This window comes from Desmodus rotundus, chromosome 1, assembly GCF_022682495.2.
Source record: "Desmodus rotundus isolate HL8 chromosome 1, HLdesRot8A.1, whole genome shotgun sequence".
Taxonomy (NCBI): Eukaryota; Metazoa; Chordata; class Mammalia; order Chiroptera; family Phyllostomidae; genus Desmodus; species Desmodus rotundus.
The window spans coordinates 32323929-32345849 of record NC_071387.1 but is presented as its reverse complement, the minus strand read 5'-3'; the positions used below and the strand labels follow the sequence as shown (position 1 = coordinate 32345849).

Genomic DNA, 21921 nt, shown 5'->3' with positions numbered 1-21921 from the left:
GAGAACCCTGGGGTGGGGGGTGCCTAAAAGGCAGGAACCTAAAAGCCCTGCCCTGCCAGGGGATGGGGAAGTGGGCCTGGACTTTGAGCTCATCGGCAATGTCCTACCAAGGTTCTCAGGAGTCTGCCAAGTTGGTGTTTTCAGAAACAGAAATCCTTGAAGAAGAAGAAGAGCCCAAGGAAGCAGAAGCAGAAGCTGAAGCTGGGAGTCAAACGGACATGCCTGCAGCAGCGGTACGGTGTTGTATTGCTCTCCAACCTGCCTGCCCCTTCTCTCTCCGACTGCAGATGGTAGGGCAGAGGGCGGGGCAAGGTGGGGCGGCGGGGGTGGGGGGGGGCTTCAAGGCTGACTTACTGTGGACTCAAAGTGAGAAGTTAGAGGCTGCAGGTACCAGTGCCTCTGGTATCATCACTCTCTCCCACTGCCATCCTATTCCCAGACATGTCTTCTCCCTATACTCCCAATTCCCCACTACATTTTCCTCATGGCTGAGTCCTGGTCCTGTGGGTCTTTTCCCCCCACCAGGCAGTTGAAAAAGTGACGGAAGAAGAACTGATGACTCCTAAGCAGCCCAAGGAGCGAAAGCTCACCAACCAGTTCAACTTCAGTGAGAGAGCCTCACAGACCTTCAACAACCCTCTCCGGGTAGTACAGGCCCCCACCCCGGCTCTTTCATCTCCCAACTCTGCACTGTACATGGGAGGGAAGAAGCAGGCCTGACCCCAGCCCAGCAGCCCTCAGCCTGGCAGGGCGACAGGATAGATGCCATGGTTACTCTCTCCAAGGAGAGCTGGGAGCATGTGTTCAGGTCCCCATGCGCCATCCAGGCAGGAGTTCAGAGGGAGTTACAAGGAGAATGAAGCCCTCCACTGAGAGAGTGAAACCTGAATTGGTGTTGAAGAGGAGATCAGGATCTGGGGAAGAGACGTGAGGCCAGAATGTGCTGGGGGGTGGGGCTAGGAGCCAGGTTGACCAAAGGTGATGGTCTCGGTGATAGACTAGCTGGAAAAGGATAGAACAATTCCCTGGCTCATAAGTGTGAAGGACCCTGAGTATCAGGCAGAAAGAACCTCTCAGGATTTCAGGTGAGAGACTCACCTGTCTAAGGCCGTATTCTACAGAAACGAATCTGTGAGTGGATAGCAGAGGTCTACAGGGTGGGTTTTTGACAGCTCTTAATTACCTTCTGCAGTCCCTACCCTGATGTTTGGTAATCTGAGTGATGCACATTGGGGAGGGGGTACATTTTTCTGGTGAAGCCAGAAACCCCAGTATGAGAGAGAAGGCTTCTCAGGGTGAGGGATATTAATTAGCCCAATGGCCTGTCAGAGGCCGACCTCTGTGTCCTGTGTCTAGAGGCTGGCCACACCGAGGCCTGATTTCCTGCAGATCTGTCCAGCCCCCACATGGAGTTTTTCTTGGTTGAAACTGGTACAATCAGGCTTCACGGCCCCTGCTCTCTAGCTTAGGCTTTTTCTGAAGGAGACTTGGATGGAAAATGTAGGCTTTCACTGCATCATTTGGTCATTTTACTGTCCTGGCTCTGGCCCTGGCCCTGGCTCTGGCCCTCTTTATTTCCCCAGTTCTGTGTCCCGCTCCCCACTTAGCTGCAATAGAAATGCTTCAGCAATGGGTATACTGATGGGTTCAGTGAGACAGAGCCAAGGGCTTTCTGTAGGTTTCCTCTTGTCATTATTCTCTAGGACCGAGAATGCCAGATGGAGCCTCCTCCCAGGACAAACTTTTCAGCCACAGCCAACCAGGTGAGACCCTGAGCCAGTCTAAAAACCATCACCTTCCCCTACCCCATTCCTCCTTGTCTGGCTTGGCAACAAGGGAGACTTGTGTGGTCAAAGAGGCCTCTGACAGTCTGCCCTCCTCATCCATCCACCTCCCTGCTCCTTGTTCAGGCTCTGAACAGCAGGCACGTGAGACACTAGGTTCCCACCCAGTGAGCTCTGAATCAGCCACATGCCCCTGCCCCCAGGGCAAGGCTGACCAATGGAGACAGAGGTGTGACTTTTGGAAGTTCCTCATGGACTCTGTAACCCACAGCACCCTGTGGGTGGCTCCAAAGTATTAACACTCTAACCCTGCTCTTCCAACAACCTCAGTGTTCCTGCTGACCCTCCTTCCCCTGCAAGTCCTACTAGATAGGCATGCTGATTTGAGCAGAATATGGTGCCAAGAGACTTGAATTCAGGCCCCAGCTCTGCTGCTCATACTGTAAGATCCTGGCCAATGCATGTTACCCTGGATGACTGTTTTCTTTTTTCTGTCAAATGAGGACAACAAGCAGCCCGACAGGGTTGTTGGAGGGCTCTGAATGTGGAGTACTGGCCCATCAGTGAATTATTAAATATAAGGTCTGCTTATCTGGCCTCCAGGTGGCAGTGACTGCCCAGCTCTGGAGAGCACACAGTGTGATCTGGGGCTTTTGTCCAGCCTCAGATCCTTGTTGCTTCCTCTGCTGCTATCCTTGGGCTTCTCTTGCTGTCAGATCTAGTTAACAGGCTTTCCCTAACTTTTTGTTTATTTTTTTATGCTGATAATGTATGGTCAGTGCTGTAAACAGCCAGCCTGAACCAATAATTTTATCCTATCTCCCTGGGGGAAGATTTTTTTTTTTATTTCCTAGTTCAAAGTTGTGTAAGTCACCAAGAAACATGTGAGCTAGGCTCATGTTTGCCCATTTGTTTTGCCTGTAGAGGTTGTAGGCTGAAATAATACTGATCTCCAGCTGACAACCAAGCCCCTGGGCCGTAGGGTGGAAAGACCAGCCCAGAGGTGCCCTGAGAGCTCTTTCATCGCATGGCTAGCAGGGAAGACAGATGTCCAATACATAATTACAGTAGGCCAAGTACAGGATGATGTGGAGGCATGCAACAGGGGTTGGCACGATCAACTCTTTAAGATCTAAAGGCTGGCTGAAGATTTTGCCCTGTATTGATCCTTCTCATTTTTCCCTTGTCTAGTGGGAGATCTATGATGCCTATGTAGAGGAACTTGAGAAGCAGGAAAAGACCAAAGAGAAGGAGAAGACAAAGACACCAGTGACTAAAAAAATGGGAAAGATGGCCATGAGGAAGATGACATCTATGGAGTCCCAGGTTTGGTGAGGGTTACCATGGCTCTATTGGGTAGATATAAGCCTGGATATCTGGGCTTCACAGACACACAAAGGGTCGGGGACTCAAGTTGAAGTATGAATAGTTCATTCCTTGTGGGAAGATGTGAGGAGAGCTACAACTGCCTCTGGAATTCCACACCTCCTCCAAATTTTATATAACTCTGGAGGCTAGCAGAGATTGAGTATTGCTGGGTTAGGGGGCAAGAGAATATAAGAATGACATTGAAAGCCTGATGTGCACCCTGGAAGAGCTGGGGAGTCTTCTCAGGGTGGGGTCGGATGTGGGAATAGGGCACCCCCTTCATGGACAGGGGCTTATGGGGTTTGGGAGAGTGATTTGTTCTTTGACCTTTAGGCCTTGGGTTTCCTTGAGCTCAATTTTTCAGGTGAGTCTTGAGGGCCAGAAGCCAAGTCAGAGTTGATCACAGGTAACAGCAAATCCAGGCCAATGAGTGTGGCCATTCTTTGATGGATTTACAATGAGGAACCACGTAGGAGTTGTTTTAGAGGTCATGGTTAGGGGGCTCAACATGAATGTAGCCACAGAGGTTTGGCATCATCATAGAAGTTACAGTGAGAGGTCACAACAGGGAGGTTTGCCACAGGGAGATGTTGAAGGGCCACATTTGTCCCTTCAATAGAGAGAAAGCTGGGTCAGGAACCAGGATCCCAGTATGGAAATCAGGATGAGTTTAACTTGCAATAGGGTGGGAAGAACAAAGTCCACAGGAAGCTAGGGCCTGGGTTCAGCACCTTGGAGAGCTCCCAAAAAGCTCTCAGGAAAGTGGTTCTGCTCCACCCTAGAATAGAAGCCAAATGGTCTAAAGGAAGTTTTGCTTCCTTTGCTGAGGTATGCCCACTTCCACTCAAATGTGATTTTATCATGTCCCTGATAAAATCACATTTTAGGAGCAGTTTAAGGATTCCTTGCCTTGGCTTAATAGATACTGTCCCAATTCGGATTTTTGTTTTGTTTTGTTTTTTTGCCTGGGTTCAAGTTCTTTTTTTTTTTAAGTATATTTTATTGATTATGCTATTACAGTTTTCCCAATTTTTCCCCTTTATCCCCCCTCCACCCTGCAATCCCCAACCCTCCAGCATCCATCCCCCTTAGTTCATGTCCATGGGTTGTAATATAAGTTCTTTGAGTTCTCTATTTCCTATACCATCTTTGACCTCTCCCCGTCTATTTAATGCCTACTAATTATGCTTCTTCTTCCCTGTCCCTTTTCCCCCCTATTCCTCCCTTCCCCCTTCCCACTGAAAACCCTCCATGTGATCTCCATTTCTCTGATTCTGTTCCTGTTCTAGTTGTTTGCTTAGTTTTTGTTTTTCTTTCTATCTCTTTTTAGGTTCATGTTGATAGTTGTGAGTTTGTTGTCATTTTCCTGTTCATATTTTTTATCTTCTTTTTCTTAGATAAGTCCCTTTAACATTTCATGTAATAAGAGCCTAGTGATGATGAACTCCTTTAACTTGACCTTATCTGGGAAGCATTTTATCTGCCCTTCCATTCTAAATGATAGCTTTGCTGGATAGAGCAATCTTGGATGTAGGTCCTCGCCTTTCATGACTTAGAATACTTCTTTCCAGCCCCTTCTTACTTGTAAGGTTTCTTTTGAGAAATCACTGATAGCCTTATGGGGACTCCTTTGTAGGTAACTCTTTCCTTTTCTCTTGCTGCTTTTAAGATTCTCTCTTTGTCTTTACTCTTAGGTAACTTAATGATGATGTGTTTTAGTGTGTTCCTCTTGGGGTCCAACTTCTTTGGGACTCTCTGGGCTTCCTGGAAGTCTATTTCCTTAACCAGATTGGAGCAGTTTTTCTTCATTATTTGTTCAAATAAGTTTATTTGTTCAATTTCTTGCTGTTGTTCTTCTCTTTCTGGCACCCCTATGATTCAGATATTGGAATGTTTCCAGTTGTCATAGAGTTTCAAAAGTCTCTCTTCATTTTTTTGAATTCTTGTTTCTTCATTCTGTTCTGGTTGGATGTTTATTTCTTCCTTTTTTTCCAAATCGTTGATCTGAGTCTTTGTTTCCTTCCTGTCACTGTTGGTTCCCTGAATATTTTGCTTTATTTCATTTGAGGTATCTTTCATTTGTTCTTTCATTTTTTGACTAAGCTCAACCAGTTCTGTGAGCATTTTGATTACCAGGGCTTTAAATTCTCCATCAGATAGATTGGCTATCTCCTCATTGCTTAGCTCTCTTTCTGAAGTTTTGTACTGTTCTTTCATTTTGGCTCTATTTCTTCGTTCAGAGCACCTGTTAAGTGGTAAGGGGGCAGGGCCTTAGGTATTCACCAGGGCAGGGCAACCCCCCTTGCTGTGCTGCAGTGTTGCTGTGGGAGCAGCCAGAGAGGGAACAATGCAGCTCCCCTGCTCATCTCTAGCCCACTTTCCAGCAAACTCTCCTGTGAGACTAGGAGTTTCTCCCACTGAGGCAACCACCGTAGTCTACAGCCAGCTCTGACTCTCAGTTTCCCCTTAAGTCAGCCCTGCCCACACAGCCCACAGACTCTCTGGAGCCAGCCCTGCCCACATGGTCTGCCGCCTCGCCTCTGGTTCTCTCAGTCTACTGCCTTACCGGTCTCCTTGTTCTGTTTGACTATTTCTTTAATTCCATGGTTGTTGGAGTTCATGCAGTTTGATTTTCTGGCACTCTGGGTTGTTTATTGATTTTAGATTGATTGTTATCCTCCTTTTGGTTATGCGAGGAAGCAAAGGGTTTCTACCTATGCCTCCATCTTGGCTGGAACTCCCGTTTCCCAATTCAGTCTCATTTAATCACAGACCAAGGTCTTAGTGGCCATGACCATACTGGATATTGGAACCCTGGGGTGAAAGATGAAGTCCCTGCACTGCATGTTGCCCTGTCCAGACCCTTGATTTTTGCTGCACCATTCCCTTAGAGGTTAGGGGCTTCACAGGGGCTGTCGGCCTGGGTCAGGGTTCACTTGAATATCTATCAGGGGTTTGGCTATGGGCTCTGTGCTGAGACCATGGTTACAGAAACCTTAATGGAAGGTGGTCAGATTGAAGAGCAAGTGGCTGTCTATGTGGGGCTGAGAGTGTGGGTCCTGGAGTCCACAGACTTGAGTTTACATCCTGGCTTCGCCACTTGTTAGCTGAGTTTTTCTAAAACATGTTTCTTCATCTGTAAAGACATCCTAATATACCTACTTTGCCAGATTATCATGAGAACCAAGATAATGTATGCACAGCCCCTAACATAGTATTCTCTTGGTGTTGATTGGTACCATACCACAGTTGATGGAGCTGGGAGGGTTCACTTGAAGAAATGCTAACTCAGGGGATGAGTCCCTGTCCCCTACATCAGAGGAGCTATTACTAGACATACAATTCTCTGTGGCCAGAGGACAGAGTTAAGACCATGGGTAAAAGACCCAAGGAGGTAGGTTTCAGCCAATAGGCTGTCTGATCACAGAAGATGCTGCCTGACATAGGGAGAGTCGTTTGCCAGGAAGCTGCTGAGGGGGAAGAATTCCTGCTTTGAGCCAGGTAGTAGCAGCAGTAGCTGGGACTAGGCGAACTCTGAGGACTGTGATTGTAAGATCCTAGGGAATGTCTTTGGTCACTTTTCTGAGATAAACTTGGAGTTAGTTTGAGACCTGACAATAGGCTCTCAAAGGGCAGTTCCCCATATGTGACTTGATAAGCCCCCACCACACTGGTCTGTGTGTTTCCTCTGACACCACCACCATCATCACCAACCGGGCACCAAGTTAATAATACCACGTGCGTTATTACATTTATTCCTACAGTGGCCCTATGATGCCGGTGGTACTATTCATCCCCACTGTATTACAAATACTCTAAGACTCAGAGAAGTAAGAAGCTTGCCCAAAGTTGCCACCTGGCTTCTAATCCATGGAATGAGATGGGAATGCAGGTCAGGCTGGCTCCAGAACCCATTCTCTTAATAACCACTTTCTGACACTGCCACTCCTGGGAAATCTCATCCTTGAGAGCCATTGGCCTGGCTCTCTGGAGCCCCCTTGGATGGCTGTCCACTCAGCTGGTTCACTCCTGCCACCCACCCTAAACTCACGGGCTTTGCTTGTCAGCCCCAAACTCTTTGCTCCTCTAATAACCTGCTAAGTGGTTTACCTTGTGGATTTATGGAATTTTACAGAATGATGATCTTGTTTTTTTGGTTCAAAATGAGTCATTTTTCTCTGACATGAAACTTCCTACTTTCTCTTTGGTCTGGCCAGTATGTAGGGCCCTGGATTGAGAGTCAGTTCTGCCTGATACTCCCTATGTATAAGCAGATCTCTCCCTCTCTGTCTTCTTCAACTTTTAACTAAATCTCTGAGGCCCTTAATGGGACTCTTTGTCATTACCTGCACCGGTGAAATCTCAGGTTCTCACCTAAGAAGCCTCCTACCTGCCCTTGTGTGCTCTCCGCTCTGGTACCCTTCCTGTGTTTAATGCCCCATCTTGTGCTCAGAGACATGCCTTTTCCAGAATAAGCTCAGAATGAAAGAACAAAAATCAGGCTCTGCCCAGGAGCTGTGTATGGCAGTGTAGACTCCTTGTGGTACTTGTGAGCTAGGCATTCCCAGTAGGGTGTGATGGGGGAAGCTGGGCCTGCAGGCATGAAGAGGTACCTTTACAGAACTCCCTGGGGTGGATGGTGTCAGAGAAGCATTGCTGAACCAATTACAAGGCTGGGCTGTAGCTTGGGAGATGATCTTTCATGTGCTGGCTTATAAGAGAAACTGTCACCTCTGTACCTCCACAGAGTGATGATATCACCAAAGTGACACAAGCTGCTAAAATTGTGGAGAGGATGGTCAACCAGAACACATATGATGATGTTGCTCAGGGTAAGATTTGAAGTTCTAGGAAGTACTATTATTGCCTACTTTAAAAAACCCTCATACAAATCGGTATTTGAGTGTCCCATGTAGGTCCCATAGGTGCAAGAGGAGAACAAAAAAATCCCTCCTTCCTCTGGATATCACTATGGAGACAAGACTTACACAGGTCAACCATTAACAATGGCATAAGAAGAAATGTGTGTAGTAATGAGATCTGACAATGGTGCAGCAAAAAAACACCTGCACATTAGTGAACCAATGTCATCTTCCAAGAATCCTGGGAGTCAGGCAGAGCTGAGATTATTAACCCTCCTTCATTCATGAGAAAGCTCGGGCCCAGGCCACCTGGCTAGTAAATGGCAGAGAGGATCCAAAGCTAGGTCTTGAGCTTCCGTGCTCTGTTGGGGACCATATAAATGCTAAGATGCAGACAGAAACTTCTCTGGAGATCCTAGAGAAGGGAGGGAGGGAAATGAAAGATGAGTGGCAGCAGTCAAGGAAAGCTTCAGGGAGGGTTGAGCTCGATGCCAAGGGATAAGCAGACTCTGAGTAGGAGATTAGTGGAAGGGTGAATGTTCTGGTCAGGGGACAGCATGAGCAGTGACCCAGTGGTGAAAATGAATTCCAGTGGACTCTGGGGACAAGGGACAGCAGGCTCAGTGACCCAAACAGGGGCTTTTTTGGCAAGTGATGAGAGTTCAGGCTGGATGGGTGGTTGGAGCCAGTTAAAGGAGGGCCTTGGATGTCACACAGGAGATCTGAGCTTTCTCTGAAAACAGTTCAAAGATACTATCCGGTCTGGAGCACAGCCCAATGAGAGCAGGAATGGAGGAGAATGTGATTGGGCGGGATACAGAGACAGGAGTGAAAGTGAGCTTCTGGTGTGCAGTGAAGTGGGCCTCACCACACCTTGCCCGGGCTGCATCCAGGGGATGGAGAAAAGGAGCAGTCATCATAATGAAAAACAAGCACCAGCGTTCCCTGACCTATGTACCAGGCGTTATGCCATGTTATTTACATATGTCATTTTATTTAATCCTGACAGCCACAATCTCAGGTAAACACCATTATTTTTACCACTTCATAGGTGAGAAATTCAGGCTGTATTATTGCTACTTGTTCAAAACCACAGCCACCGTGAGGTGTGAGTGGTGCAATCAGGACTCAAACACAGGCCCCTTGGATCCATAGCCTGAGCACTTGAGCATGAGGTTGCAGAGCCACTGAGCTGGAAGAGGCATTTCAAGTAAACATTCAATAGGTCTATGCTGGTGATTAATTAGTGATGAGGTGAAGAAAAAGATTGATTCAGAAACACTTAAATCCTGGGGGCCTGGGAAATTCTTTGACAGAGCCAAGAAAACGAAATCCTTCCCAGGGCATGAACAGTACATTCCCAAGTGGCTTGTATTTCCCTAAGAGGTTGTGCATTTATTTGGAGCAGCTGCGTCCCCAGAGTTGGCAGCTCCTCGCTGCTGGCTGGTCTCCTCTGCTGACAGCCTAGGGCTCTTCTTGGTGACTTGATGTTCATTGCTCACCCACGGAACATAGAGACTGGGGCTGCCAAGACCAGAAGCCTAAACAAGCCCCCTTGTTATCATTCAGGCTGGAAAACGACCTTGAGTGCTTTTCAAAGCTGTCAAAGTACACAGCAGCTCTGAATGAATTTGTCACTCACACAGCTTGGCTTCCTGAAACCCAGCCTCTGCAACCAGCCCCCCAAAGGGCAGCAAACATGATTAATATCCATGGAGAAATTGGCCTTGGTGAACCCTTTTCATTTATAAGAACACAGTCACATAAAAATTCATTGAACTTTGATTTTTTTAAATTGCATACTCTCTTCCCTCTGGGAAAGTGTAATCACGAAGGAGAAGTGAAAACAGGGAAGTGTTACCAATTAGTCTCTCTGAAACGAGGCACTTTCGGAGACAGCACGAGCTCAGGGACCTCTGATGTGATCAAGGCTCATGCCTCTGACCACTCTAATTTTTTTTTGTTGTTGTTGTTCTAAGACAGTTTTTGAGGTTTGAATGTGATCCCACAGTCTCAAGGTGTGGACATTGTGAGAGAGGTTGAGGCCATACCTGGGCATGTCCTTCCCCATGTGGGATGAAAGGATTCGTTTTCTCATAGACCACCCTTGGTTGGAAAGAAGACTGAGAGTCACTCACTTCTGCCAACTGGTTTCGTTGCATTCTCTGAGCAGGCATTGGTTGGTTGCTCTGTGGCTGGCCCTGTGCTAGGCACTATGGATCCAGAGATGACTAGCACATGCTTCCTGCTCTCTGGAAGCTGTCTGGTGGAGGAGGCAGGCAAAAGAATAAATCGAGGCAACACAGTGTGGCAGACGTTTCAGTACAGGAGAAACACAGGGCTGGAATGGAGGAAGCAGTGAACTCTCCTCAAGAATGTGAAGGCCTCATGGAGGAGGAGCAGTTTGATGTGGATCTGGAGTGAGTAGGAATTTGCCAGGAAGACGGAGGAGTAGGACATTTTAGAGGGCACGTGAACAGCTGGCCAAAATGACATGGAAGTAGTGGCCAGAGCCTTGGTTTGACAAGGGAGACCCTGTGCAAGGGGAGCCACGGAGGGGTTCTCAGTGGGGTGGGGGAGGTGTATGGTGAAGTGATTTATTTGTTCTCACTCTGGTAGCTCTGCAGGACATGGGCTGGAGGAGGAGTTACTGGAGATAGGGAGACCAGTTAGGAAAATAGTGTAAGGATCCAGGTGATGGCTGTTGGGCCCTGAACCTGGGCAGTGGCTAAGAGTTTGGAGAGAAGTGAATGGGTTGAAAAGACAATTGGAAGGAAAATAGGAGATGACGGAGAGAGATCAGTCAAGGGTTACCCAGGTTTCTGGCTTAGACAAGCAGCAGGATGGATGGGGCTTCTACCTAAGTTAGAGGAAATGGGAGGGAGGATAATTTAGAGCAGGAGATGAGCTTCAGTTCAGAGAACCCATGAGGGATCCAGGCAGTTTCACTATAGTGGGGCTTGGCAATGGATGGCTATTAAGATGGGCAGACCCGAGATTTTATCTGTGTAGACATGGCTGCTTTATTGTAATTTACCTCCAACAACAATGACGACAGTAACAATAACATGCAGAGAGAGCTGCTTATGTGCCTGGTATTTTTCTCAGTATTTTACATATATTAACTCTGTTGATCCTCACAAGAGTTGCTTGAGATGAAACACAGAGAGGTTAATTGTTTTGGCCAGGAGGTACAGAGAGAAGGTGACAGACATGGATTAGCCATAAAGTGGCAGTCCCAGGGCTGACAGCCTGTGTATGTTTAAGATTTTAAGTACTATGAGGATGCTGCTGACGAATACCGGGACCAGGAGGGTACGCTGCTGCCTCTCTGGAAGTTCCAAAATGACAAAGCCAAGCGCCTGGCTGTCACCGCCCTCTGCTGGTGAGTATAGGCATTGCCGCAATCCCAGAGCCCCTGAGTGCCTGCTGTTGCCAAGCCCTAAGCAGGGCACTTCCACAGGACTTAGCCACCTTGAGGGTGACATGGAGTATTATGAGAAAAAATGAGATGGGGATTCTTAGAGGATTGTAGGATAAGCCCATGTCTCTAAGCCCAACAGATGACTGCAGTGTAGATAGGCACCAGTGTTCATGGGGAGTCTCACGTCCATGGGTGAGTCATGTCCATTTCCTGGGCCAATGGGTTCATATTTCTTTTACAGGAATCCAAAATACAATGATCTGTTTGCAGTGGGACATGGCTCCTGTAAGTAATCTGGCTATTTATTTGCTCACTTAACCAGCAAACACTAAGTGCCTATTCAGTACAGAGTTCTTTGCCAAGTGTGAAAGATACAGATGACTAGGATGCAGCCATTGCCCTTGGAACTTACAGCTATTCTCAGAAGACCAACAATCACACCCGCAACTAGTGCTGCTGGGTGAAGAAATATGCCAACATGAGCCTTGAAGGGGTTATTATGGTGAAGAAGGAATGGGAGGTCACTTCTGGCAGAGGAACCAGCACAGGCAAAGGTCTGGAGGCACGAGATATGGTAGGAAATTAAGCTGTCGAAGGGCCAGGGTCAGCCCCCACAGGGCTTGGTAAGCCATTCCAAGGGGCATGGCCCTTGTCCTGAGGACAGTGTTCTGACCTTCTCCTAAGGGGAAACCACTGAAGGAATTTGAGAAGGGCAGGGACACGCCCGGTGGAGGTGGAACTGCAGGCAAGAGACTGGATTTGGGAGACCAGTTAGGAGACTGGTGCAGGCATCCCAAGGAGAGATGCCAAGGAGGATCTGACCCGTGACTATGGAGCAAGGATGGAGGAGTGGGTTTGAGAAGCATGAGAAGATAGACTGGGCCAAACCTGAGGAAGGACGGGATGGTGGGGGGTGAGGGGGGCAGTGTTCCTGATCAGGCTCTGGAGCAGGCAGGGGAGTGCAGCGCTTGGCCGCTGAGCCCTGGGAGACTGCTGTTATCCAGGGCGCTACTGCCCATTCTCTCCTGCTGCAGCAGGAGACAGCACCGTGGTAACTATGTGCCAGTTTGCTTTCCCTCTTGTTCCTGGGTCCCTACAGAAGCCCCTACCTCTTTGCTGGGCTGGACGTTCCCCCTTCCTAACGGGAGAGGGCCCCACACTTCGAGTTAGCCGCAGCTCCCTAGGCTAGTGGCTTGTTTCTCTAGCTGGGAGGATCAGCTTCTGCAAACAGGAAAACCTCTCCATACTCCAAGCTGCTGCTGGCTGGCAGGCTTACAAACTCCTGGTCTCTGCCCCTCAGACCGCCTGTCTGCCCATTCTTTGACCAGGGTGGAGAGTCAGTGGAAAGGGAGGGCAAGGAGGAGTTGGTATTTGTCATTCCTCTCAGGGAGGAGATCTTGGAGCTGCTCCCAGTCTCGTGGTCTGGGCTGCCTTTGAGGATGCCCTAAATGCCTGCTTTGTGTCCCTACTCCTGAGGGTGGGCTGCTGCCAAGCTGGAAGCGCCCTCCCCCTCTGGCAGGGAACTAGCACATTCCTCCCCCTCTGCTGCAGCTACTGGGCCTGGAACAGGTCCTGGGGGCTGGGCAGGCCCTCCCAGGAGTGGGTGTGGACATGAATGGGTATGAGGCTGCTCTCAGCCCAGGCTCTCTGTCCAGGCCTGAGGTGGGGTGTGGGAAGCTCCCCAAGCAGGTGGGAAGAGAAACTCCTTAGGCTCTAGTCCCATCTTCCTCCCACAGAGGGCCATAAGCAGGGTTGGCTGACCGGAGTCATGTAGAGACCGTCCATGGAGGCAGCCTCTGCCAGGAGCAATGGGGAAGAGTAACCCACTCCCCAGGAATAGATGACCTCAAGTCCGACCGGCCTAGCAGCCTCCTTTGGACAGGCACTTGCCTAAAGAGGGTCTCTTTGTCCTCTGTCAGTCCTTTCAGCCATATCTACATTCCTGAGAGGTGCCAGTCCGGGGCAAACCTTCTGGCTGGAGGGTCACTTTCTAGTGGTGTGACCTAGGGCCAAAAGCTTTTCTGAGCCTTGATCTCCTCATTGGCGACAGGGAGAGGCTGTGAGGCACACTAATTTAAAGTGCGGGGGGAGGGGGAAGAGCAGGGGTAAATGTTCCCTCTGAGCTGGACAATCACTGTTGATTTGGCTATTGGTCTTTCTGGTAGCCTTCCTGTAGGACCTCAGGGGACCTGAGCAGAGATAGGAGGCTACGGGGGCAGAGGGGGATCAGACAAGGCCCCTACCTACTGTTTTAGAGAGCAGGGCCCTGTGGCAGCGGGGGCATTTGCTGATGTCACTGGCATGGGAGTTACTGACCAGTTTTCAGACAGCTATTTCTTCCCCAGAGCCCTGCCTGCCTCAGTGCGACACTGCAGGGGCCTGAGCGAGCCGGCAGGGCTGGGACTCAAAAGGGCCCCTGCATTCACTCCTGAGGTTGCCTCTGGGACTCCCATGCTCTTGAGTGCCCAGGTGCCTCCCTGGAAAAAAGAGGGCAAAACTGAGGCAGGCCAAAGGCCCAGTTACCGATCAGGGTCATTGTGAGGAGCAGCCGGCTCACGCGCATCCATCACACTGTCCTTGGAAGCTCCCAGCTGCCAGCCTTCCATCATCAGGGTTTGCCTCATGGGAGGGAATAAACACTGAAGTGAGCATTTGGGTTTGTTGTTGGGTTTGACCCTGATAAGCTCAGCGCAGACCTCCTTTTGCCTGGAATTCCCATACGTTTATTCTCTGACACAGCCAAATAAGACTTTGGCAGGGGTAGCTATGTACCCTAGGGAGGCTGGGGGCCAAATCCCCCATTTTGGGGACAGGGCAGGTCGCCTAGAGCCAGGCCAGGAGCAACCTGGTGGGAAAAAGGGAGTTGGGGCCATTGCCTGCAGCAGCACAGAAGCATTCACACCTGCCCCCCACCTCTGCCTCCCAGGTTGCATACAGGGCAGAGACTGGGTGCCCCCTGGGGCCAGGCTCCATGTTACCAGCAGAGCAGAGAAAGAGGCTATCAGCAGGCGAAAGCAGATGGAGGAATGTTAGAGGGCAGAGGGATCTTGTCCGGGAAAAGGGGCAAAGCTGGGTTGCAATTATGTCAGCCTCTGCACTGATGGGGTCCTTTCCAGCCCATTAGCCAGTTCATGGCATGGTAAAGGGGACTCCTTATGGTCTGTTGGGCAGGGATGGTGGAACAGATCTTAGAAACTCTGTGTGGTCCTGCCTGGCTATCACACGGTGTGAGATCAGGAGGATGCTTCCCAGCTGTCTCCTAGCCCAGCTTCCCTCGGGGGCTGCACCATCAAAAGGAGCCAAAGTCAGGCCCTGGGTCCCAGTGCTAAACCCATTCCCACTCAGTCGCATCATATCCTGGCCTGTTTCTGAGCCTGCCCAGGCCACAGATACACTTGTAGGGATTTAAATCTTCCCTGATCATTTATTTGTCAGCTTCACTAATTAAGCAATGTTAATTTCATTTACTGAAAATGGAAATTCATCTACCTCATTTCTCCCGGTTCACCCTCCACACACAAAATCCATCACTCCTCGGCTGCAGGCTGCGTGAAATTTACAGGACTAATTATGTTGTCATGTCTCTTTGTAAATACAGTCCATAAAGGCCGCTGTGCTCGCTGGGTCGCAGTGCAAGGGCAGTCCCGTTGTTAGTTTAATTACTGGCTAGTTATTTAGGTTCTCAAATGTTTGCCTCATTTTCCCTAAATCAAATTAAATGTCCTACTTGATGTAGTCTGTCTCCAAGGCTTTGCCCTTAACTTCCCATACCATTTAAATATGAATTCTAATTGGATGACAATACTTGGAAAAGCCAGCTGCCTGGGAGACTGAGCCCCGCCTGGCACCATGGCCTCTGGGCCATGTTGGAGGTTTGGAACCCTCTAGCACTAATGCCGTTTCTTGGGGCAGCCTTGGGGTGGTCCCCTGCTTTTAGGGACTGTAAAAATCCTAATCCAAGGGGTATTTCTGTTCCTGGAGTCCAAGGTGGTAGGGCTGGGGTGGGGGAAACTGAGGGAGGGTTTCATTATGGTCATCAGAAGTACTAGGGATCATTGCATCCATCCACCTGACTTCCAGAGGGACCGCTTCCAAACCATCCCAGGAAAAGGTGCTATCTATGGGGGCATCTCCCTGTGATACCTAAAGTGAGGTTTGAGACAACCTTCCCCGAATGCCTACAAAATTAGTGTCCTATTCCTGTTATAACAAATCACCATAAATAAAATGGCTTAAAACAATACAAATTCATTATCTTACAGCTCTGGAGGTCACGAGTCTAAAATGAATTTCACTGAACAAGAATCAGGGAATTGTCTGGGCTTCATTCCTTTTGGAGGCTCTAGGGGAACATCCATCTTCTTGCCTCTCCTTGCTTCTAGAGGTTGCCCACATTCCATGGCTTGTGGCTCCCTTCCAGCTAGCAATTGCATCATTCTGACATTTGCTTCTGTTGTTACATCTCCTTCTCTGACTCTCCAGTCTCCCTCTTTCCCTTATAAGAACCCTTGTGTTACATTGGGTCCAGCCAGATAATCCAGGATAATCTCCCTATCTCAAGGTCTTTAAATTAATCACATCTGCAAAATCCCTTTGCTGTGCAAAGTAACATATTTATGGGTTCTGGGGATTAAGACATGGATATCTTTGGGGGGGCATTATTCGGCCCACCACAGCCCCCTTCCATGTGCCTCTTGTATGACTTAATAAAGGGAGTCATTAAACAGCTGCTGCCTTAGAGTCAGCCCTGAACTGGACTAATTTGGGATGCCACAGTGAGAAAGGAGGGGGCCTGCTGTCCGGGGTTGGCACAGTGTCCTTGTCTTGGCAACTTGTCATCTACTCCCTGTTCCCACTGACCTGGCTTTAGCCTGGTGCTCGAACGTGCCTTCTGCCTGCCTTGCCCTCCCTGAATCCTGAGCAGGAGCCCAGGCTTCTCCTGGCAGCCAGAACTCTCTAGAGTGGCCTCCCATGATGTAGAGCTGTTACTTGCAGGGCAGGGATAGAGCTGGGGGGCTGAGACCCCTGCTGGTGATTGCCAGTTGAAGAAAACATTCATCCATGCTCCTCATTGGGTACCGCTTTGCCTGCGCCCTAGCAGAGGGAACTGAGGGCAGTGAGGGGTCAATGGTAGAATCAAGCTACCCCTCCCCTGAGACCATGGCTTCCTGAGAACCGTCAGGTCAGGCTCTAAGACGCAGTTGATTCTTTACCAAATCTCGTGGATCACTGAAGGTCAAGTCAGAGAGGCCTTAGAGATTATCTAGCAGAGCAGGGTTAGCAGGAGGCAACCCTCCCACATGAGAAGGCAAGCCTGCAGGGCCACGATGGGCCATGCTTACTCCTTCCCTTGGTAGAAGTCAAAGTGAAGGACCTATTCTTCTGTAATAATGAGATATATGCAGAGGAGCTCCCCAAGGTGGGGGACTCTCAGGGGAGAAGCTGAACAATCTGGAAGGCTTCCTGGAGGAGGGTAAAAGTACAAAGTGGAGGAGACCTAAGGCCAGGCCAGGAGCACTTTTCCTGTCTCAGGGTCACAGACCAGGTTCTCTTTCTCTCATCTCCCTCCCTCCCTCCCTTCCTCCTCTTCTCCCTTTTTTTTCCTTCCTCTATTCCTCCTTCTCTTCTACCTAGCCATGCATACTGAAATCTTGTTGCCTGGAGGAACCTGGAATTCCTTCTCTGGCCCCAGGCTTCAGTCTCTGCCTTTAATATATATATAATATATATATATATATAATTATAATTATATATATATAATTTATTGAACAGGTCTCAAGTGTACAATTCTATAATACATGATCTCTATATTATATTGTGTGTTCACCACCCAAGCCTCTGCCTCTTGATACAACAGAGTGTGGGGTTGGGGGCTCCCATCACTGTCACTGGATTCTCCAGCCCTACTTTGAGGATCCAGAGTTTGTGCGATTCAGGACAAAGTGCCCCAGGGCCCAGGGCTCCAGGCTCTGTAGCCTTGAGCCTAATGGAATTCTAGCCCTCACTGGGAAATGAAGCACTGCAGGTGACCTTGATGCCAGTGTTGTAGTGGGACTGCTGGTGACCTGGCTGGTGGCATCATACCGGGAGTGTTGGGGGGCTGGGCCATGGTGTCAGTAGGAGTGCTTGGAGCATGAGCAACGATATCACGTGGGGACCACTGGTGGTCTGAGTAGTGATGCCGTTTTAGGACTTTTAGAAAACAAGATGATGATATACTGGGACGGTGGGGGGTTTGGGCTGTGATGTCACACAGCGTACACTTGGAGAATGGAACAGTGAGGTCTCGTAGGGCCCACTGGAGTCAGAGATGAGAATATTATAGAATAAGACATGAAGAGGAAGCCCCAGGTAAATGAGAGTTTTCTTTGCCTTCCTGGTGGAGTTTGGCAGCTAGAGCCCTGAATTGGAATTCAGGAAACACATGGTCTAGCCATGATTAGAAACTGTGATTGTTATCACAAGACAGCTCATCTGGTCACAAGTAACAGAGACCCACTAGTGCCAGGTTAGGAAAGGGAGGCTCACTGTCAGGGTGCATGGAGCTGGGAACTAAGGCAGGATCTGAGGCCTCAGAGTGACTGGTGGCTCAGTGTGTCCCTCTCTCGTGAAATCTATGCTTTTCTCTGCCAGAAGTTTCCTCTTATCCTGTTTGACCACCCTGTCCCTTACACATTCTCTCTGTCTTTGCTAGTCACCACCACCCTATTAGGTCTGGTGCCCCTTCCCCTTCTTTCTTTTTACCTCCATGTAAAAGCCAGATTAGTGTCATTCTGAGCAGGTTAATTTCAGCCATAAACAGGATCCTGGGTGTGGTGAACACCATGTGATGGGTCTAATACACCTGGTACATCGTTTCTCCCCTCTAATATTGGTTTACCCATCTGTAAAATTAGGGGGCTGTAAGGCCAGCTCCTAGTCCCAGTAAATGGGTCAGAGATGTCCTCATTACAGGTACGAAGCCAACTTAGGGTTTCTTACCCTCCTTTCATGGTTTCACTGGTCATGAAGACTCTGCCCACCTGCAGGGGCAGGGAGTGCTTACAGTTTGTCTAAATCAAGTAGGTCATCACTGCTGTCTCCCAAGGGACCGGGTCCCATGAGAGCAAGTGTGAAGGTCATGCTAACTTTGTCCCATCTGGGTCCTCAACCTGAGCATCAGTCACCCACCTTGCCACCCTTTTATTCACTCACCCGCGTGCCTACCCACTCACCCTCTGTCAGTCTTGCCAGCATCAAGGACAGATTGGACATCAAGGGCATCAGCAGCAGCTTTCCTCTGGCTGGGTGGTAACAGTGTGGTTCTCCAGCGAGCACTTGCCTCACTCTGCTGCAGGGTCTGACTTGCGGCGCAAGCTCAGGTCTTGAGTGGAGGGTCTCTGCCCCCGCCAGGGTCCAGCCTAGGGGGAAGCCCTGATCAAGGGCTCAGGATTTGCGTGATGAACAAAAGGAGCTGCAAGTGATTGTCACACTGCCGACTTCAAGCCCTTCATGATCTGAGTGAGAAAGAGACTCCCCTCAGCCAGCTGCAGATCTCTCCCTTATAAAGTCAACCCTTTGGGCCTACTCTGGAGCCCCATGAATGAGGTGCTGCCAGCTCTCCTCCCCACTCCCACCTCAAGGCCAACTCCCTATTGGCTTTGAGATCACCAGGCTCAGAGTAACCCAACTCAGCTCCAGGGGAGCTAGAAGCACCCCAGCTGCTTCTCTTTACAAGAGGCTCACTTTCCCCAGAACAGAAGCATTTTCTTTCCTGTTCACTATGTGGGGGAGAGGGCCCTCTTCTCGGCAAAAGGCTGCCTTCGCATAGGGCCCCCAACATGGTGCGTAACTCTAGCCTTTTACCTTTTCAGTTCTGGCCCTTCTGAGCTTAGAAAGGTCCTGGGCTTGTGGCAGGAGTGCTAGACTTAAGGGCTTGGAACTAGATTTTGTTCAGCGACTGCACTGTCAGGGTAGGGACCGAGTATGCAGAGAATGAAAGAAAGAGTGGGAAGTACTCCCTTGACATGGGGCTGGCAGGGAGAAGTAACCCTGTCAACTGGTCTGTGGTTGATCACCAAAACTGTACCCAGGCCAGAAGGATGGCACAGTGGCCTGGGGAAGCCTGACTGGCTGGCCTGAGCCTTCTGGATTCTGGGAGCATGCCTAGATCTAGGGTTCAGGCTGCAAATGGGGGTTGTGGGGCCAGCAGGTATAGGAAAATGCCCAGAGGTAGCTAGTTTGGGACTCCTATAGACAATTCCATGTTAGCCCAAACAGAACCCCTGTCCTTGGCTGAGGGGCTGGGAGGCACATAGGCATTATGAAGGCTTATGAGGATAGCAACTTGTCCCTGGTCCAAGCATCTGAACCCTCTCTGAGGATACTGCTCCTTCCTAAGCCCATGCACATTCTTCATGTAGCCACTTTTGGAGTCTCCATCCCTCAGGGAGGGCTTTATTCACCCCAGGGAGAATAAGGAGAATGATGGTCAGTCCTGTGGATAAGCCTGGTCACCTCTACTGGTTGTTGGATCCTCCCATGAAAGGATAGGCCAAGTTTTATGATTCTATTTCACAGACAGAGAAGATGAAGCTTAGAGAGGAAGCCCACACTCTCTGGCAGAGGCAGACAGGGCAGGGCTTGTGCATTCAGTGAAGATGGGGCATGGGGGCTTCCTGGCAGGGCAGCTGGATTTTCCAACCACTGAGGCCCATCTTCCCTGGGGCAGATGACTTCATGAAGCAGAGCCGAGGCATGCTACTGCTCTACAGCATGAAGAACCCCAGCTTCCCTGAATACGTCTTCAGCAGTGACAGCGGCATCATGTGTCTCGACATACACGTGGACCACCCATATCTGGTGGTGGTGGGCCACTATGATGGCAATGTGGCCATTTACAACCTCAAGAAGCCCCACTCCCAGCCCGCCTTCCGCAGCTCAGCCAAATCTGGCAAGCACACGGACCCTGTATGGCAGGTAAGCCTTGAACCAGGAGGGGAGATGTGGGTATGGATGAGTAGAGTGTGGGCTTGGGCACCACTGGAGAAGGGGCTTTGGGGAGGAGAGGGCCACAAGCAAGGGGGTGGGGGGTCACAGGTACCAGTGAAGAAGCCAAGGAGCTGGGTGTGAGAAGGGGCAGAGAAGGGCAGAAGGTGAGAATCCGGAGGTAAGGGGGTCTGCAGTAAGAGCTGGGTCTGCTGCCCCAGAGCTCCATCAAAACGGCCCATCCATCCGATAAGGTTCTCTTAGATGTGGTGATTAGTGACCCAGAGCCTGTGGCTAGAAGCCTGCAAGCCTGACAGGCCTCTGCTGAGTATGTCAAGGGCTCCAGTCTCCTGTCTGTGGGCTTCCTCAACTCCCCACAAGGCTCTCCTCTGCTATCTGGGCTAGATTTGGGGGAACTCGCAGTCAGGTGTAGTTGCTGCCCATTTTCTATCCTCTGAGTGGGACTGTAAGGCCTGGTTGTCAAGTTCTGATCCTGAGGCTTCTTAGCACCCCTCTTTCCCAGACAGACATAGAGTGGGACTATTCCTGGACATAGGGTTTAGATTTTACCCTGTCTTCCATCTCACTACACTGGGAGTGCATTTCATTTCATGGTTTTAGTCTCAATGGCCCTGGCTTTGCAGGTCCTTCCTCACTATGTTCCAAAGGTCCCTTTCTTCTGAGGCCATGTCCTCTTACCTCATGGGCAGGTCTGGGAGAACCTCAGGATAGATTTTTGCCTCAAGTTGCCCAAGGCCTCTGGGCTCATCAGGCAGCTATCTCCTCATCTTCTTTGCCCCCTGCCCTGACACAGTCTGCAGTCAGGCTCTGCACCCATCTCTTCTGGCCCTGAGGCCCCTCAGTCAGGTGGACACCGGCCCCAGGTACTGGCTCTCAGCTCTCAGACAGGCCAGCAGAGAGGGGACTCTCCAGGCATGGGGGACATGGTGATCTTTCAGCTTCATCCTTTACCCAGAGCAAGGGCAGAGGAAGGGAACACCCCACCCTCCCCACTACTCTCCACCAAAGTGGGGGCCAGAGCTCACAGCCTCAGAGTTCTCTCTACTGAAAAGCACCCATCCTAGTTCACTGCCTCCATCCACAGATGTCTTCAGGGATTGTAAAGCCCAGGGAGAGGAGAAAAGAGCCTCTTTGACAGGCCTAAACTAGCATCAGCCCTTAACCCCTGCTCTCAGATAGTCCAGGGCTAAGCATGGAGCATCTCTGTTGTTCTGAACACCCTCGAGCCTAGGAAAAGGCAAGAGGCCAAGGTTACCACCCTGCTCCCACTCTGCTGTGTTCTCTAAATCAAATAGCACGTTGGAAAAAGAAATGGGGCATGCAGAAGCCACACTGTCCCTCTCACTGGGCAGGTGCCAGGGAGACTGGAACCCATCTGGAGATGGGTGGCCTTCTGCTCTCCCACCATCCTGTCAGGAAAACAGAGCTGTTGCCTTTGCAAAACCGAAGACTCAGAGTTCTTGGCTGAAATCATGGCTTGGGACATGGGAGGAGT

At 49.9% G+C, this 21921-nt stretch overlaps 1 protein-coding gene across 4 annotated transcripts in view; it reads left to right on the top strand.

Annotated features, from left to right (window-relative positions):
* Positions 1-21921, top strand: part of DNAI1 (dynein axonemal intermediate chain 1) — a 57516-nt gene that overhangs the window by 23881 nt on the left and 11714 nt on the right. For 3 of the 4 annotated variants that reach the window (XM_045195304.2, XM_045195302.2, XM_024560173.3), the window contains exons 6-13: positions 112-233; positions 526-645; positions 1704-1763; positions 2976-3110; positions 7900-7984; positions 11282-11399; positions 11680-11723; positions 20149-20396. In XM_045195304.2, the coding sequence (XP_045051239.1) occupies positions 112-233; positions 526-645; positions 1704-1763; positions 2976-3110; positions 7900-7984; positions 11282-11399; positions 11680-11723; positions 20149-20396 (932 nt within the window). The remainder of the gene's footprint in view (positions 1-111; positions 234-525; positions 646-1703; positions 1764-2975; positions 3111-7899; positions 7985-11281; positions 11400-11679; positions 11724-20148; positions 20397-21921) is intronic. The other variant, XM_053923153.1, reaches the window with a different exon arrangement.